Source organism: Pan troglodytes, chromosome 10 (genome assembly GCF_028858775.2).
Source record: "Pan troglodytes isolate AG18354 chromosome 10, NHGRI_mPanTro3-v2.0_pri, whole genome shotgun sequence".
NCBI classification, from domain to species: Eukaryota; Metazoa; Chordata; class Mammalia; order Primates; family Hominidae; genus Pan; species Pan troglodytes.
Genome location: NC_072408.2, coordinates 127,124,925 through 127,144,418, shown reverse-complemented (window position 1 = coordinate 127,144,418; position 19,494 = coordinate 127,124,925). Strand labels below are relative to the sequence as shown.

The following is a 19,494-nucleotide window of genomic DNA, read 5'->3' as shown; positions in this document are numbered from 1 at the left end:
TTTCCTGTTTTAGGGATGGCAGGACTCACCTCCATCCTCTTAGGGTCCTGGCAGGATCCAAGAATTAAATTGACACAAGATAGATGAACAGGGCCAGTCAGTCACAGTGGCTCATGCCTGTAATCCCAGCATGTGGGAGGCAGAGGTGGGCAGATCAATTGAGGTCAGGAGTTCGAGACCAGGCTGGTCAACATGGCAAAACCCCATCTCTACTAAAAATACAAAAATTAGCCGAGTGTGGTGGTGGGTGCCTGTGGTCCCAGCTACTCAGGAGGCTGAGGCAGGAAAGTCTCTTGAACCCTGGAGCTGGAGGCTGCGGTGAGCTGAGATCGTGCCACCGCACTCTAGCCTGGGTGAGAGTGAGACTCTGTCTCAAAAAAAAAAAAAAAAAAAAAAAAAGAATAGGAGAAAAGCGTACACATTTATTTATTAAAAGTTGTGCATGGCATGGGAGCCTCCATAAAGAAATGAAGGCAGAGTGTGGTTGCTCACACCTGTAATCCCAGTACTTGGGGAGGCTGAGGCAAAAGGAGTGCTTGAGGCCAGGGGTTCAAGACCAGCCTGGGCAACTTAGTGAGACCTTCATCTATATAAAATATTAAATTATTTAGGCATGGTGGCACAAGCCTGTGGTCCCAGCTACTCAGGGGACAGAGGTGGGAAGATTGCTTGAGCCCTGTGAGTTGGAGGCTGCAGTGAGCCGTGTTCTTGATACTGCATTCCAGCCTGGAGGACAGAGCAAGATGCTCTCATTCTCAAAAAAAAAAAAAGAGAGAGAGGGAGAAATGAAGACCTAAAGAAGCAGTTAGAGTTACTGATATACTGGATTGGACAAAGAATAGTAAATTATGAAAAAGCCACTCAATTATGTGGAGAAGCTTAAAAGATAACAGCTATTTTGGGCCAGGCATGGTGGCCCACACCTATACTCCCAGCACTTTGGGAGGCCAAGGCGGGCGGATCGCCTGAGCTCAGGTGTTCGAAACCACCCTGTGCAACATGAAACCCCGTCTCTACTAAAATACAAAAAATTAGCTGGGTGTGGTGGCACGCACCTGTAGTCCCAGCTACTTGGGAGGCTGAGGCATAAGAATCGTTTGAGCCCAGGAGGCAGAGGTTGCAGTGAGCCAAGGTCGCGCCACTGCACTCCAGCCTGGGTGACAGAGTGAGACTGTCTCAAAGAAAAAAAAAAAAAAAGCTATTTTGGTTGGGCACGTTGGCTCACAACTGTAATCGAAACACTTTGGGAGGCTGAGGAAGGCGGATCCCTTGAGTCCAGCAGTTCGAGACTTGCCTGGGAGATATGGTAAAACCCCATCTCTACAAAAAAATACAAAAATTAGCCGGTTGTGTGGTGGTGCAGGCCTGTAGTCTCAGCTACTTGGGAGGCTGAGATGGGAGGATTTCTTGAGCCAGGGAGACAGAGGCTGCAGTGAGCTGAGATTGCACCACTGTACTCCAGCCTGGGTGACAGAGCAAGACCGTGTCTCAAAAAAAAAAAAAATTACTTTAACAAGGGTCTGCACAGAATCATCTTGGTGCCGACTTCTCGCCCTTGAAGATAAGGATGTTGCCTTTCTTTCCAGTACAGGTTGGGGGTCTTTCACTCAGGAATTTCATCATCTTCTGCTTTTAAGAAACAGCACAAAGGTGAGAGTGATCATCTTGTTCCTGCTGTTTTTCAAGTGCCTTTAACTTAAATAATCAGAGTGGATATTTTTAAATATTCTCTGCACTTTCTCCCTCCTGCTTTCCTCCTGGGAAGGTCTTTACTTTCCACTTGACCCAGAGCTTAGTGTTGACAATGAGATGCCACTTCACACTCATTGCTGGGATTACAGGCGTGCACCACCGCACCCAGCCCTTCAAACAGATATTTGTACGCCAGTGTTCACAGCAGCAATATTCATGATAGCCAAAAGGTAGAAACAACCCAAAAGTCCATCAATGGATAAATGGATACGCAAAATGTGATCTATCCATACAATGGACTATTTATTCAGCCTTAAAAAGGAAGGAAATTGGGCTGAATGTGGTGGCTCACGCCTGTAATCCCCAGCACTTTGGGAGACCAAAGCAGGTGGATTACCTGAGGTCAGGAGTTTGAGACCAGCCTGGCCAACATGGTGAAACCCTGTCTCTACTAAAAATACAAAAATTAGCCAGACGTGGTGGTGGGCACCTGTAATCCCAGCTACTTGGGAGGCTGAGGCAGAAGAATCGCTTGAACCCAGGAGGTGGAGGTTGCGGTGAGCCAAGATAGTGCCACTGTACTCCAGCCTCCACCCTGGGTGACAGAGCAAGACTCTGTCTCAAAAAAAAAAAAAAAAAAAAAAGGAAGGGAATACTGTCATATACTACAACATGGATGAACCTTGAGGACATCAGGTTACATCGTGTTATGTGAAATAAGACTGTGGATGAAATACTATATGATTCCACTTATACGAGGTACTGAGATTAGTCAAATTCACAGAAACAAAAAGTAGAATGGCGGTTACCAGAGCCTGGGGCAAGGGAGAAGGAGAGTTGTTTAATAGGTGCAGTTTTGGATTTGCAAGATGAAAAATGTTATCAGTGTGAATATACTGAACACTACTGAACTGCCTATTCAAATATGGTTAAGATGGTAAACTTTATATGTTTTTTACCAGAATTAAAAAATACTTAAAGTTTGAAATGCATACAGAAATGCTTATGAATAAAATGACTTGAGAGCTGTGATTTGCTTTAAAATAGCCAATAAAAAAGAAGTATGTGGGTGATATGGTTTGGCTCTGTGTCCCCACCCAAATCTCATCTGGAATTGAAATCCCCAGGGAGGGATCTGGTGGGAGGTGATTGGATTATGGGGGTGGTTCCCCCCCTGCTGTTCTCATGATAGTGAGTTCTCACAAGATCCAGTGGTTTAAAAGTAACACTCCCCACTCTGCTCTCTCTCTCCTGCTGCCATGTAAGATGTGCTTTGCTTCCCCTTTGCCTTCTGCCATGATTGTAAGTTTCCTGAGGCTTCCCAGCCATGTGGAACTATCAAACCTCCTTTCTTTATAAATTACCCAGTCTCAGGTAGTATCTTTATAGCAGTGTGAGAACAGACTAATACAGAGAATTGGTACCAGCTCTCATGAGATCCGATGATTATATAAGAGGGAGTTTTCCTACACAAGGTCTCTTCTCTTGTCTTGCCACCAAGTGAGACATGCCTTTCAACTTTTGCCATGATTGTGAGGCCTCCCCAGCCAGGTGTAACTATAAATCCATTAAATCTCTTTTTCTTCCCAGTCTCAGGTATGTCTTTATCAGCAGCATGAAAACTGACTAATACATGTGAAAATGCCTGGATGTCCAGGCAGAAGTCAGCTGCAGGGGCAGGGCCCTCATGGGGAACCTCTGCTAGGTGTACTGCTATACAGATAACCTGAAACTTGTAGATGTGACTTTGGAATTGGATAACAGGCAGAGGTCGGAACAGTTTAGGGGGGGCTCAGAAGAAGACAGGAAGATGTGGGAAAGCTTGGAACTTCTTAGAGACTTGTTGAATGGTATTGACCAAAATGTTGATAGTGATATGGATAATGAAGTCCAGGCTGAGATGGTCTCAGATGGAGATGAGGAATTTACTTGGTCCTGGAGCAAAGGTCATTCTTGCTATGCTTTAGCAAAGGAACTGGTGGCATTTTGCTCCTGCCCTAGAGATCTGTGGAACTTTGAACTTGAGAGAGATTATTTAGGTTATCTGGCAGAAGAAAAATTCTAAGCAGAAAAGCATTCAAGAGGTGAGTGGCCTTTTCTGAAAGCATTCTATCATGTGCATTCACAAAGAGATGGTTTGAAATTGGGACTTATGTTTAAAAGGGAAGCAGAGCATAAAGGTTTGGAAAACTTGCAGCCTGACCATGTGGTAGAAAAGAAAAACCCATTTTCTGGGGATTCAAGCCAGCTGCAGAAATTTGCATAAGTAACAAAAAGCCAAATGTGTTAATGGCCAAGACCATGGGGGAAAATGTCTCCAAGGCACATCAGAAATCTTCATGACAGCCCCTACCATCACAGGCACAGAGGCCTAGGACAGAAAAATGGTTTTGTGGGTCAGATCCAGGGCTCCATTGCTCTGTGTAGCCCCCAGACACGGTGCCCTGCATCCCAGCCACTCCAGCTCCAGCTGTGGCTAAAAGGAGCCAAGGTACAGCTCGGGCCATTGCTTCAGAGGGTGCAAGCCACAAGCATTGGCAGCTTCCATGTGGTGATAGGCCTGCAGGTGTGCAGAAGAAAAGAGTTGAGGTTTGGGAACCTCTGTCTAGGTTTTAGAGGATGTATGGTGATATGGTTTGGCTGTGTCCCCACCCAAATCTCATCTTGAATTCCCACGTGTTGTGGGAGGGACCTGGTGTGAGGTAATTGAATAATGGGGGCAGGTCTTTCCTGTGCTGTTCTCATGATAGTGAATAAGTCTCATAAGATCTGATGATTCTATAAGGGGGAGTTTCCCTACACAAGATCTCTTCTCTTACCTGCCACCATGTGAGACATGCCTTTCACTTTCTGCCATGATTGTGAGGCATCCTCAGCCATGTGGAAGTGTAAGTCCGTTAAATCTTTTTTTCTTCCCAGCCTCAGAAGTGTCTTTATCAGCAGCATGAAAATGGACTAATACATATGAAAATGCCTGGATGTCCAGGCAGAAGTCTGCTGCAGGGGCAGAGCCCTCATGGAAAACCTCTGCTAGGGCAGTGCAGAAGGGAAACGTGGGGTTGGAGCCCCCACACAAAATCCCCACTGGGGCATTGCCTAGTGCAGCTGAGAAGAGGGCCATCATCTTCCAGACCCCAGAAAGGTAGATCCACTGACAGCTCACACCATGTGCCTGGAAAAGCCACAGGTACATAGCCCCTGAAAGCAGCCATGGGGGCTGTACCCTGCAAAGCCACAGGATGGAGCTGCCTTAGGCCTTAGGAACCCACCCCTTACATCAGTGTGTAGGGTCCAGCCCCACAGGGTCGGTGGGTCTCTCCCCATGTGCAGAGACGAGAGAGTGTAGAAATAAAGACACAAGACAAAGAGATAAAATAAAAGACAGCTGGGCCCGGGGAACCACTACCACCAAGTTGCAGAGACCGGTAGTGGCCCTGAATGTCTGGCTGCACTGTTATTTATTGGATACAAAGCAAAAGGGGCAGGGTAAAGAGTGCGAGTCATCTCCAATGATACGTAAGGTCACGTGGGTCACGTGTCCACTGGACAGGGGGCCCTTCCCTGCCTGGCAGCCGAGGCAGAGAGAGAGAGGGAGAGAGAGAGACAGCTTACGCCATTGTTTCTGCTTATTAGAGACTTTTAGTACTTTCACTAATTTGCTACTGCTATCTAGAAGGCAGAGCCAGGTGTACAGGATGGAACATGAAGGCGGACTAGGAGCGTGACCACTGAAGCACAGCATCACAGGGAGACGGTTAGGCCTCCAGATAACCATGGGCGAGCCTGACTAATGTCAGGCCCTCCACAAGAGGTGGAGGAGTAGAGTCTTCTCTAAACTCCCCCAGGGAAAGGGAGACTCCCTTTCCCGGTCTGCAAAGCAGTGGGTGTTTTCCCTTGACACTTATGCTACCACTAGACCACGGTCCACCTGGCAATGGGCGTCTTCACAGACGCTGGCGTTACCGCTAGACCAAGGAGCCCTCTGGTGGCCCTGTCCGGGCATAACAGAAGGCTCGCACTCTTGTCTTCCAGTCACACCTCACTATGTCCCCTCAGCTCCCATCTCTGCATGGTCTGGTTTTTCCTAAGTTATGATTATAGAGCGAGGATTATTATAATATTGGAATAAAGAGTCATTGCTACCAACTAATGATTATTGATATTCATATATAATAATATCTAAGATCTATATCTAGTATAACTATTCTTGTTTTATATTTTATTATACTGGAACAGCTCATGTCCTCAGTCTCTTGCCTCGGCGCCTGGGTGGCTTGTCGCCCACACAGTGTGCCCTGGATGTGAGACATGCAGTCAAAGGAGATCATTTCAGAGCTTTAAGGTTTAATGACCGCACTGCTGGGTTTCGGACTTGCATGGGGCCTGTGACCCCTTTGTTTTGGCCAATTTCTCTCATTTGGAATGGGAACATTTACCCAATGCCTGTATCTGCGTTGTTTCTTGGAAGTAACCAACTTGTTTCTTATTTTACAGACTCATAGGTGGAGGGACTTACCTTGTCTCAGATGAGACTTTAAACTTGGACTTTTGGGTTATTGCTGGAATGAATTAAGACTTTGGAGGACTGTGGGGAAGGCATGATTGATTTTGAAATGTGAAAAGGACATAAGATTTGGGAGGAGCCAAGGAGGAATGATATGGTTTGGCTCTGTTTTCCCACCAAAATCTCATCTCAAATTGTATTCCCCAAGTGTGGAAGAAAGCACCTGGTGGAAGGTGATTGGATTATGGGGGCGTTTTCCCCCATGGTGTTCTCAAAAAAAAAAAAAAAAAGGAGAAAAAATATACAGTATATTTGAGTTTTAAAGCATAATAACACCCAGTAACCTCCATCCAACAGTCATTTCAAAAAAAAAAAAAAAAACAATGGTTTAAAACTACATATCAGAATCACCTAGAAAACAAAATTTGTTTTTTTTCGAGATGGAGTTTCACTCTGGTTGCCCAGGCTGGAGTGCAATGATGCGATCTTGGTTCACGGCAACCTCCGCCTCCCGGGTTCAAGCGGTTCTCCTGACTCAGCTTCCCAAGTAGCTGGGATTACAGGCATGCACCACCACACCCGGCTAATTTTCTATTTTTATTAGAGATGGGGTTTCTCCATGTTGGTCAGGCTGGTCTCAAACTCCCAACCTCGGGTGATCTGCTGGCCTCGGCCTCCCAAAGTGCTGGGATTACAGGCGTGAGCCACCGTGCCTGGCCTGCTGAAAAAAAATTTAAATAAAAAAGAGCAGCTGGGCACGGTGGCTCATGCCTGTAATCCCAGCACTTTGGGAGGCCAAGGCGGGCAGATCACCTGAGGTCAAACGTTTAAGACCAACCTGGTCAACATGGCGAAACCCCATTTCTACTAAAAATACAAAAAAATTAGCCAAGCGTGATGGCACATGCCTGTAATCCCAGCTACTTGGGAGGCTGAGGCTGGAGAATCACTTGAACCTGGGAGGCAGGGGTTGCAGTGAGCCGAGATTGCACCACTGCACTCCAGCCTGGGTGACAGAACCAGACATCGTCTCAAAAAAAAAAAGAGAGAGAGACCACAGATTTCAGATCCTTATACCCAACCTGCACATCTTACATTCCAATAATCTGTATTACCTTTTTTTTTTTTTTTTTTTTTTTTTTGAAACAGGGTCTCCCTCTGTTGCCCAGGCTGGAGTAGAGTGGTACAATCATAGCACAATGTGGCCTTGAATTCCTGACTCAAGCAATCCTCCTGCCTCAGCTTCCAGAATAGCTGGGATTATAAGCCTGAGCCATCATGCCTGGCCTATATCACTCTTTAAGTTTTCCAGGGGAGTCCAGGGATCAGTCAAGTTTGGGAGCCACTGGCTACACTATCCCTTCTCCGGAGAGATGGAGGTAGACAGTGCCATTATAGCAGTTAGGAGGCTGTCAGGATGATCCTGACACTGAAGATGGTGGCTTTGGGAGTGGAAAAGGTTTAGTTACACCGGTATACTGCCTCATTTTGCTCATTGGCACCTGATGGTGGGCTAGCCTATACAAGGCTCTTAGTATCCTTCCTAGCACAGCCTCACAGCATGTTAATTGCTGCTGTTGTTATCACTGGAGAGAGCAGGAATCAGAGGCAGGTAGACACAGGTTCAAATTTTTTCTCCACTTTCTAGCCATGTGACTTTGAGCAAGTTACTTACACTCTCTGAAACTGCTTCATCATCTATAAGATGGGGAAGATGATGACAACCATCACAGTAATAATAACTATATCAGAAGAGTGTTGTTAGGCTGAAAGACAACATATGTAAAGCACAGTGCTAGCACAGTGCCAAGCGTATAGAAACACTCAGCAGATGGTAGCTGGTAGCTGCTGTTAAGCACTTCCTAGAAACAGGAGCCCTATCCTTTAGAAGCCAAATAGACCTGGCCGGGTGCGGTGGCTCACGCCTGTAATCCCAGCACTTTGGGAGGCCGAGGCGGGCGGATCACCTGAGGTCAGGAGTTCGAGACCAGCCTCAACATGGAGAAACCCCATCTCTACTAAAAATACAAAATTTGCCGGGTGTGGTGGTGCCTTCCTGTAATCCCAGCTACTCAGGAGGCTGAGGCAGGAGAATTGCTTGAACCTGGGAGGCGGAGGTTGCGGTGAGCTGAGATCACGCCATTGTACTCCAGCCTGGGCAACAAGAGCGAAACTCCATCTCAAAAAAAAAAAAAAAAAAAAAAAGAAGCCAAGTAGATGTGGCCTTGCTGAAGCGTGGGTACGCCCTCACCTGAAGGGGCCAAGCAGCTATGCTTAGCTGTTCTTTCCACTGAAGAGTGTGTTTTTCCCAGGCTGGGAGAGGCTGTGCTTCGCACACCTGTGCAGGGATCTGGGGTGGTGTAAGGTCAAGGTACAAAGAGTGTAGGGGCTTGGGGAGCTACCTAGTGCCCTTCCAGGTCCCTTATACTGTCACCTTTGTGGCAGGAGCCACAGAGGTCTGGGCTGTCACAGTGAGCATGTCTCTTTCCGGGGGGAGAGGGTTGTGGCAGCGGCCGGACCCCCTCCCCACCAGGTGCTTTGCCTAAACTCCAGCACGTGGAGTTTGTCCAGATTGTTCTTAGGAAGGCTTTCATGGGCTGGGGAAGGAGGGAAGTCGTAGGTTGGACTGAATCTCTTCCTTCCTCAAGGGACTTTCAGTACTCCCTAGCCTGAGATGGTAGCATGAGAACCAGATCGAATTCATATCTTGGTCCTGATGTGTGACTCTGGGGCAGTCACTTAACCTCTCTCAGCCTCAGCTGTCTTCTCTGTAAAATGAAGTTTGTACTGGACCTACTTCGACCTTTGTGCCAGGTTCTTAGCATATGGGACCTGGGATGGAGTTAGCGCTCTGTTAATAGTAACTCATTAGCCAGGTGCGGTGGCTCATGTCTGTATTCCCAGCACTTTGGGAGACCGAGGCGGGTGGATCACTTGAGGGCAGGAGTTTGAGACCAGCCTGGCCAACATGGCAAAACACTATCTCTAATAAAAATACAAAAATTAGCCAGGTGTGGTGGCACTTGCCTATAGTCCCAGCTACACAGGAGGCTGGGGCAGAAGAATCACTCGAACCTGGGAGGTGGAGGTTGCAGTGAGCCAAGATTGCACCACTGCACTCCAGCCTGGAAAAAAAGGGTAATTAATAACTTTACTTGCAACCATAGCTGCTTCTCCTTCTTTGAGCCACCCCCAATCACCCACTTAGCATCCTTCAGGCCTAAATCTAGGAGCAGTGCCTGGTCCTCTGTCTTGTTATGACCCCAAGGAACCCACATAAGAGGGACTGAACATTTTGCTGGGCAAGGCTTCCCTTTGCTTGGGCAGACTCCACTCATTCTGGGGCTGCAGAGGCAGGACCATTCAGTCAAGCTGATGTGGGATTCTGACCTAACCAAGTCCCCCTCCATTAGTCCTCATAGCCCCCACCTCCCATGGGGCAGCCCTGAGACAGGCTCTGTGACAATCCACAGCAGCCCTGTCCAACAGAACCTTCTGTGATCATGGAAACATTCTGTGGCTGCCAATCTGGCAGCCACTCACCACATGTGTCTATGAGCCTTGAAATGTGGCCATTGTGACTGAGAAACTGAATTTTTAATGGTATTTCATTTTTATTTTTATTTATTTATTTTGAGGCAGAGTCTCACTCTGTCACCCGGGCTGGAGTGCAGTGGCGCGATCTCGGCTCACTGCAAGCTCCGCCTCCCAGGTTCACGCCATTCTCCTGCCTCAGCCTCCGGAGTACCTGGGACAACAGGCACCTGCCACCACGCCCAGCTAATTTTTTGTATTTTTAGTAGAGATGGGGTTTCACCATGGTCTCGATCTCCTGACCTCAGGTGATCCACCCGCCTTGGCCTCCCGAAGTGCTGGGACTGCAGGCATGAGCCACCACGCCCGGCCCAGAAAAGAGATGATTAAACATAAAGCAGCCATGTGATGAAATGGCACTTTGCCTCTGTGGTCTTCCTCCCCCAAACCCGTAACTGTAATCTAATTATGAGAAAAACACAGGACAATTCCAATAGAGAGCCAGGTGCAGTGGTTCACGCCTGTAATCCCAGCACTTTGGGAGGCTGAGGCAGGCAGATCATGAGGTCAAGAAATCAAGACCATCCTGGCCAACATGGTGAAACCCCGTCTCTACTAAAAATACAAAAATTAGCTGGACGCAGTGGTGTGCACCTGTAGTCCCAGCTACTCGGGAGGCTGAGGCAGGAGAATCACTTGAACCCGGGAGGCAGAGGTTGCAGTGAGCTGAGATCGCGCCACTGCACTCCAGCCTGGTGACAGAGTGAGACTCCGTCTCAAAAATAAATAAATAAAAATTAGCTGGGCGTGGTGGCACGTGCCTGTAATCCCAGCTACTCAGAGGCTGAGGCACAAGAATCACTTGAACCTGGGAGACAGAGGTTGCAGTGAGCCGAGATTGTGCCACTGCACTCCAGCCTGGGCGACAGAGTGAGACTACAACAAACACACACACACACACCCACACACAAATTCCAAGAGAGGGTCATCCTGACCAATACTCCTCAAAACTATCAAGGTTGCTGGGCACAGTGGCTCACGCCTGTGATCCCAATGCTTTGGGAGGCTTAGATGGGAGGATCACTTGAGGCCAGGAGTTCAAGACCAGCCTGGGCAACATAGGGAGACACCATGTCTCCAAAAATTTTTTTTGAGACAGAGTCTCGCTGTGTCGCCCAGGCCGGAGTACAGTGGCGTGATCTCGGCTCACTGCAAACTCTGCCTCCTGGGTTCACGCCATTCTTCTGCCTCAGCCTCCCAAGTTGCTGAGATTACAGGCACCCGCCACCATGCCCAGCTTATTTTTTGTATCTTTAGTAGAGACAAGGTTTCACTGTGTTAGCCAGGATGGTCTCCATCACCTGACCTCGTGATCCGCCTGCCTCGGTCTCCCCAAGCGCTGGGATTACAGGTATGAGCCACCGTGCCTGGCCCAAAAAATTTTTTTAAATTAGCCAGGTGTGGTGACACATGTCTGTAGTCCCCACTAATTGGGAAGCTAAGGTGGGAGGATTGCTTGAGCCCAGGAGGTTGAGGCTGCAGTGAACTATGATCGTGTCACTGCACATCAGTCTGGGAAACAGAGCGACACTTTGTCTCAAAAAAAAAAAAAACAGATAAATAAATTAAATAACCAGGCCCTCCTTATCCCACAGGGTTGTTGTAGAGGTGACATAGGAACAGAAGAGCACCAAGTTAACCAATTATAAATATATATAGAGAGAAGCAGATCAGAGGCCAGGCACAGTGGTTCATGCCTGTAATCCCAGCATTTTGGGAGGCTGAGGTGTATGGATCACCTGAGGTCAGGAGTTTGAGACCAGCCTGACCAACATGGTGAAACCTTGTCTCTACTAAAAATACAAAAATTATCCAGGCATGCTGGCAGGCGCCTGTAATTCCCAGCTACACAGGAGGCTGAGGCAGGAGAATCGCTTGAACCTGGGAGGCGGAGGTTGCAGTAAGCCGAGATCGTGCCATTGCACTCCAGCCTGGGCGACAAGAGCGAAACTCTGTCTCAAAAAAAAAGAGAGAGAGAGAGAGAGAAGCAGATTAGCAGTTACCAGGGGCTGAGGGAGTGTGACTGCTAATGGGTACAGGGTTTCCTTCTGGAGTGATAAAAATGTTCTGGAACCCCATAGAGGTGATGGTTGCAAAACACTGTGAAGGTACTAAATGCCCCCGAATTGTTTACTTAAACATGGTTAATGTTATGTGAATTTCAGCTAAACAATGTTATGTAGATATTTGGCCAGGCGCGGTGGCTCACGCCTGTAATCCCAGCATTTTGGGAGGCCAAGGCAGGTGGATCACGAGGTCAGGAGATCGAGACCATCCTGGCTAATGCGGTGAAACCCCATCTCTACTAAAAATACAAAAAAAAAATTAACCGGGCGTGGTGGTGGGTGCCTGTAGTCCCAGCTACTTGGGAGGCTGAGGCAGGAGAATGGCATGAACCTGGGAGGCAGAGCTTGCAGTGAGCCGAGATCGCGCCATTGCACTCCAGCCTAGGCAACAGAGCAAGACTCCGTCTCGAAAAATATATATAAATAAATAGATATGTGATGTGACAGGTTTTTTTTTGAGATGGAGTTTTGCTCTTGTTCCCTAGGCTGGAGTGCAGTGGCGTGATCTCAGCTCACCGCAACCTCTGCCTCCAGGGTTCAAGCCATTCTCCTGCCTCAGCCTCCCGAGTAGCTGGGATTACAGGCATGCGCCACCATGCCTGGCTAATTTTGTGTTTTTAGTAGAGACAGGGTTATTCCATGTTGGTCAGGCTGGTCTCGAACTCTCCACCTCAGGTGATCTGCCAGCCTCAGCCTCCCAAAGTGCTGGGATTACAGGCATGAGCCACCGTGCCTGGCCTCTGATATGACAGTTCTAATGCCCTTTAGTATTCTATAATTCAGACTCAGGCCTTTGGAATCCAAACCCCTCACAAACCCACACTGCAGAGCGGAGTGGTGGAAAAAAATAAAACCTCTGCCTTGGAATCAGACAGATCTAAACTGGAGCCCTATTTTGTCATTTGCCAACTGTGTGACCTTGGGCAAGTTACCGCAACTCTCTGAACCTGTCTCTTTATCTGCAAGGTGCACGACTGATGGGACTATTCAACCAGACCCAGTGCGCAGATTCAGGCACTTGATAAGACATGGAGGCTGCAGGCAGCAATCTTTTTTCTTTTTTTTTTTTGAAATAGGGTCTCACTCTGCTGCAGAGGCTCAATCACGGTTCATTGCAGCCTTGACCTCCCTGGCTCACGAGATCCTCCCATCTCAGCCTCCTGAGTTGCTGGGATCACAGGTGCAATCCACCACCACACCTGGTTAACATTTTTTTTTTAGAGATGAGGTCTCTCTATGTTGCCCAGGCTGCACTTCCTTCTTGTCTCCCTTATCCCAGCGTCCAACTGAACTGACGGCTTTGCTTTCCCCAACCAGCCCGTGAAGCTGGGCTGAGTACAAAGTGGTGGGTATGAGGGTCAAGATTGTAAGATCTGAAAACTCCAGAAACCATCCCTTTGGTTAACAGTTGCTAAGGACAAATGCATAACATATTTTCCAGTGATCCCATGCTGGCAAATCGTCAGGGTCATTCCTGCAACAGACAGATTCAAGGCCAGCCCCAAACTCAGCCAAGAGCAAAGCAAACACTCCAGCCTTATCTGGGCGGGGTTGTGTGGAGACTGACTATAAGACTATACCTGAGACTGGTCATCTCAGTTCTTTTCTCACCTTGACTGCAAGATGAAACTCCTTGTGCTAGCTGTGCTGCTCACAGGTAGGCAAGTCTCCCCGGCTCCACCCGCCTTTCTCTCCCAAGTGAGCTAAGATCTCACTCCTCTGGAATGGGGGCCACAGGCCACAGCAAACAGGGATGGCCAGCCCCGCAGTCTCAATTCGAGGTTCCCAGTGGGGCTTAAGGGCTCCTCTATTGGGGTTCCCTCAAGGCTGGCACTTTTTCAACCTGCAAGTCTGAACTCAGATTGCCTGAGCTAAGAAAGCTTGCCTTTATTTTCTTTTTTCCAGACAGGGTCTTGCTCTATCACCCAGGCTGGAGTTCAGTGGCATGATCATAGCTCACCACAGCTTCCAACTCGTGGGCTCAAGTGATCCTCCCACCTTACTCAACTAAGTAGTTAGGCCAATCTCCCATTTATTTTATTTTATTTTAATTTTTATTTTTATTTTACTTTATTTTATTTTTGAGACAGGGGCTCACTCTGTCGCCCAGGCTGGAGTGCGGTGGCGTGATCTCAGATCACTACAACCTCCGTCTCCTGGGTTCAAATAATTCTCTTGCCTCAGCCTCTCAAGTAGCTGGGACTTGTAGCTCTCAAGTAGCTGGCACACACCACCATGCCCAGCTAATTTTTTGTGTGTTTTTTTTGGTAGAGACAGGTTTTCACCATGTTGGCCAGGCTGGGTGACCTCCCTTTTAGATTCTCCTCATCCTGCTCTATTCTTCCCCTTTCTAATGCAGTATCCAGTTTCCTTACTTATCACATTTATTATTATTATTATTATTATTGAGACAGAGTCTTGCTTTGTCGCCAAGGCTGGAGTACAGTGGTGCGATCTCGGCTCACTGCAAGCTCCACCTGCTGGGTTCACGCCATTCTCCCACCTCAGCCTCCCCAGTAGCAGGGACTAAAGGCGCCTGCCACCACGCCCCGCTAATTTTTTTGTATTTTTAATAAAGACGGGGTTTCATCGTGTTAGCCAGGATGGTCTCAATCTCATGACCTTGTGATCCGCCTGCCTCGGCCTCCCAAAGTGCTGGGATTACAGGCATGAGCCACCGTGCCTGGCCTTATCACATTTATTATTTATTGTTTTTCTCTCCCACTAGGTTGTAAGCTCCATGAGGTTAGAGATTATTATTATTATTATTATACCTGTTCACTGCTGTATCTCTAGCTCCTATGACAGAGCCTGGCACATAGTAAGTGCTCAATAAATATTCACTGGATAAACAATGCAGATAGTTTAAAACTATCTGACCTAGGGAGGCTGAGGCAGGAGAATGGCATGAACCCGGGAAGCAGAGTTTGCAGTGAGCTGAAATCGTGTCACTGCACTCCAACCTGGGCAACAGAGCAAGACTCCATCTCAAAAAAAAAAAAAAAAAAAAAACTATCAGGCCTATCTGGGTGGCACATGCCTGTAATCCTAGCTGAGGCGGTAGGGTCCCAGAAGAAGAAGAAAAAGAAAAAGAAGAAGAGATATATACATATACACACACACATATATATAAACTTTATATATATAAAGTTTTCATTAAAAAAAAAAAAAAACCTCTACCCACTTTCACTTTACCAGGTTCCTGGGTCCAACGGTCTTCAGAGGAGGCAGCTGGCAGGGGTCAGGGAGGCAGCGTGGGGCCCGAGGGAGCAGGAAGGCAGTGTGTCCCCGGGGTGCTGGCAGACCGATTTGAACTCTGGCTATGTCTTCTTGCAGTGGCCGCCGCCGACAGGGGCATCAGCCCTCGGGCCGTGTGGCAGTTCCGCAAAATGATCAAGTGCGTGATCCCGGGGAGTGACCCCTTCTTGGAATACAACAACTACGGCTGCTACTGTGGCTTGGGGGGCTCAGGCACCCCCGTGGATGAATTGGACACGTAAGTGATCCGCCTGGAGGAAAATTGGAGTGCCTGCCGGGGGCGGGGTGGGGCACACACCAAGGATCTCACGAGGCATAAAAAGGGGACTTGCATATCTGCTAAGGATAACATATTTTCACCTCTTGTCAAATAAACAAATATGTTCCAAGAGGACCCTGTAGCGAACGCACCCCGTTAGAGATGGAAACAATGACCGACGTGCAAAACAGTGGGCGATGCTGCCCTCCAGTGGCAGAATGTGGCAACAGTAAACATCACAGCAACTATCCACGTGTCATTTTCTAGCAGTGGTTAAGTGTCACTGCACCTTCTGAATACAGGATTTTACTGTATTCTTGCAACCATGTTAAAAATCGCTTTCAGGCCAGGCGCGGTGGCTCATGCCTGTAATCCCAGCACTTTGGGAGGCCGAGGCGGGCGGATCACTTGAGGTCAGGAGTTCGAGACCAGCCTGGCCAACATGGTGAAACCCTGTCTCTACTAAAAAATACAAAAATTAGCCGGACATGGTGGCGAACGCCTGTAACCCCAGCTACTTGGGAGACTGAGTTGGAGGTTTCAGTGAGCCAAGGTCGTGCCACTGCTGTCCAGCCTGGGTAACAGAGCAACTCTGTCTCAAAAAAAAAAAAAAAAATGCTTTCAATAAATATATGATAAAAGGAGTTATATTTTTTCAAGCCATAGGATCATTTCTCCTGAAGCATCTTGGCGAAGTCATCCCCACCTGTTCCTGAGAGTGGGCAGGTGAGGGCTGACCTATTGCTCTGCACTTACTTCTATCTCAGCTGTCCCTCCCACTTTCCAGGTGCTGCCAGACACATGACAACTGCTACGACCAGGCCAAGAAGCTGGACAGCTGTAAATTTCTGCTGGACAACCCGTACACCAACACCTATTCATACTCGTGCTCTGGCTCGGCAATCACCTGTAGCAGTAGGTTTATCCCTTCCTTGACCTATGAATTCTAGTTGGTTCTCAGTAGGCCGGGGGGAAATAATAGTAACAACAGCCATGATTTAGTGATAATTTTCTTGGTTCTGGGCAGTGTCTCCTTTAATCCTCAGAACAACACTATGGGATAGGTACAATTATCCTCACTTAACAGATAAGAAAACTGAGGCTCAGAAGGCTGAGCTATTTGCCCAAGATCACACAGCTTGTAAGTGGTGACAGTTTGGGTTTTTTTTGTTGTTGTTTAGAGACAGGGTCTTGCTCTGTCACCCAGGCATGAGCACAGTGGTGCAACCATAGCTCACTGCAGCCTCAACCTCCTGAGCTCAAGGGATCTGCTGACCTCAGCCTCCCAAGTAGCTGGGACTACGAGCGTGCACCACCACGCCTGGCTAATTAAAAAATTTTTTTTGTAGAGACTGGGTCTTACTACGTTGGCCAGGCTTGTCTTAAACTCCTGGCTTCAAGCAATCCTCCTACCTTGGCATCCCAAAGTGCTGGGATTACAGGGGTGAGCCACCATGTGCGGCTACTTATTTCTTTACATTCCATCTTTCCAATAGAATGTAAGATCCACAGAACAGGGATTACTGCCTATTTTCTTCCTTTCTTTTTTGAGACAGAGTCTCACTTCATCATCTCAACCTCCGTTCAGCTCACTGCAACCTCTGCCTCCCGGGTTCAAGCGATTCTCCTGCCTAAGCCTCCTGAGTAGCTGGAATTACAAGCGAGCACCACCATGCTTGGCTAATTTTTTGTATTTTAGCAGAGATGGGGTTTTACCATGTTGCCCAGGCTGGTCTCAAACTCCTGACCTCAAGTGATCTGCCTGCCTCAGTCTCCCAAAGTGCTGGAATTATAGGCGTGAGTCACTGTGCCTGGCCGATTACTGTCTATTTTCTTTATTGCTATATCCCCAGATCTAGAGCAGTGTCTGACATATAGTAGGTGCTCAATAAATAATTGATGAATGCATCAATTATTTAGATATAACTAGATATAAACTTTTTCTTTTTTTAAAACAATCTTGACAACTTTGCAGAATAAATACAATCTTGCATTCTGCCTTTTCACTTATCACCTTGTCATGACTTTTTCATATTGCCTCAAACCTTTATTGTTACTGTTTTTTCCATTGTTACTATTTTAATCACTGAATAATATGGCTTAATTTGCTTATACATCCTCCTGCTCCACTTTAGAGGGCCAAATTTACAAATCTGATGAAAGCTATGAAACCTCTCCCCAGAGAAATACACACACACACACACACACACACACACACACACAGTTTCTTTTTAATGTTTGCAACTAAGACAAGAAACCTGCATTAGAGGATGTTTGTTCATATTAATTAAAAATAACTCAGTTGGGCACAGTGACTCAAGCCTGTAACCACAGTACTTTGGAAGTCCAAGGTGGGTGGATCACTTGAGGTGAGAAGTTCGAGACCAGCCTGGTCAATATGGTGAAACCCTATCTCTACTAAAAATACAAAAATTAGCTGGGTGTAGTGATGCATGCCTGTAGTCCCAGCTACTCGGGAGGCTGAGGCAAGAGAATTGCTTGAACCTGGGAGGCAGAGGTTGCAGTGAGCCGAGATCCCACCACTGCACTCCAGCCTGGGCGACACAGCGAGACTCTATCTCAAAAAAATAAATAAATAAAATAAAGGATCAGAGAGAAACAAAACTAATAAGATTCCTGAAGGTAAGCAGAGATACATAAATTATATGTAATAAAGTTTAAATGCATTTTAACTGTAATCTTATTGTTTATTTTGGTTACAAAAGTAAACAAGCCAAAAGTAATGCAACTTCAAACTCTACATAAATATCTATTATGGAAAGTGGAAGGCATCTATAATCCTACTACCCAAAGATAACCAGTTACATATTCCTCCAGATTTTTGGGGCATACACTAGCTTTTTTTATTTGGGAAAATTTCCATGTGCAGGCATACCTAATTTTTCTAAATGTCTATGTAGTATTCCATTTAAGGATGTTCCATAATTTTTAAAATACATGCTTTAAAGTAGAGAAACTAGGTTGGGCATGGTGGCTCACGTCTGTATCCCAGCACTTTGGGAGGCCGAGGCAAATGGATCACTTGAGGTCCGGAGTTTGAGACCAGCCTGGCCAACATGATGAAACACCCTCTCTAATAAAAATACAAAAATTAGCTGGGCATGGTGGCGAGCACCTGTAGTCCCAGCTACTCAGGAGTCTGAGGCAGGAGTATCACTTGAACTCAGGAGGCAGAAGTTGCAGTGAGCTGAGATCGCGCCACTGCACTCCAGCCTAGGCGACAAAAGGGAAACTCCGTCTTAAAAACAAAACAAAACAAAAAAACACAGGATGCCCAGATAAATATGACTTTCAGATAAGCAATGGATAATTTTTTGGGGGGTATATGTCCCAAATATTGCATTCATTGTTTATCTGAAAGTCAAATTTAACTGGGCATCCTGATGTATTTGTATTCACTTAATCTGTCAGCCCTAAATGTGCATCAGTGGAATGGCTGCCAGCTTATTCCAGTTAATTCTTCTTGCCCCAGATTGTACAAAACAGGGTCCACCTTGGCTCAGTCCTCTCCTTTCATCCCTCTCCAGGCAAAAACAAAGAGTGTGAGGCCTTCATTTGCAACTGCGACCGCAACGCTGCCATCTGCTTTTCAAAAGCTCCATATAACAAGGCACACAAGAACCTGGACACCAAGAAGTATTGTCAGAGTTGAATATCACCTCTCAAAAGCATCACCTCTATCTGCCTCATCTCACACTGTACTCTCCAATAAAGCACCTTGTTGAAAGACCTCATGTTTGGATATTGTTTTATTCTCTGTCTATAAACTAGGTCTCTGCCTACTCTTTTATTTTTATGTATTTATTTTTTCTAGGTGGAGTCTTGCTCTGTGGCCCAGGCTGGAGTGCAGTGATGCCACCTTGCCTCACTGCAACCTCCGCCTCCCGGGCTCAAGCAATCCTCCCGCCTCATCCTCCCGAGTAGCTGGGACCATAGGCATGCACCACCATGCCTGGCTAATTTTTGTATTTTTTGTAGAGACAGAGTTTCGCCATGTTGCCCTGGCTGGTCTCAAACTCCTCAGCTTAAGTGATCTGCCTGGCTCGGCCTCGCAAAGTGTTGGGATTACATGCATGAGCCGCCGCGCCTGGCTACTCTAC

At 47.1% G+C, this 19,494-nt stretch overlaps 1 protein-coding gene across 1 annotated transcript; it reads left to right on the top strand.

The window, feature by feature from the left end:
- The first annotated feature begins 1,586 nt into the window (after positions 1–1,586).
- Positions 1,587–19,124, top strand: PLA2G1B (phospholipase A2 group IB). Its single transcript, XM_054663679.1, has 5 exons — positions 1,587–1,650; positions 13,298–13,513; positions 15,193–15,352; positions 16,161–16,288; positions 18,922–19,124. Exons 2-5 carry the CDS (start codon positions 13,480–13,482, stop codon positions 19,044–19,046), a joined length of 447 nt encoding a protein of 148 aa, XP_054519654.1. The 5' UTR covers positions 1,587–1,650; positions 13,298–13,479; the 3' UTR covers positions 19,047–19,124.
- Positions 19,125–19,494: the final 370 nt, after the last annotated feature.

Coding starts and splice junctions, on each gene's coding strand:
- PLA2G1B (XM_054663679.1), top strand. CDS start 13,480: ATGAAACTCCTTGTGCTAGCTGTGCTGCTCACAG. Junction 13,514..15,192: donor GCTAGCTGTGCTGCTCACAG/GTAGGCAAGTCT, acceptor GTCTTCTTGCAG/TGGCCGCCGCCGACAGGGGC. Junction 16,289..18,921: donor CTCGGCAATCACCTGTAGCA/GTAGGTTTATCC, acceptor ATCCCTCTCCAG/GCAAAAACAAAGAGTGTGAG.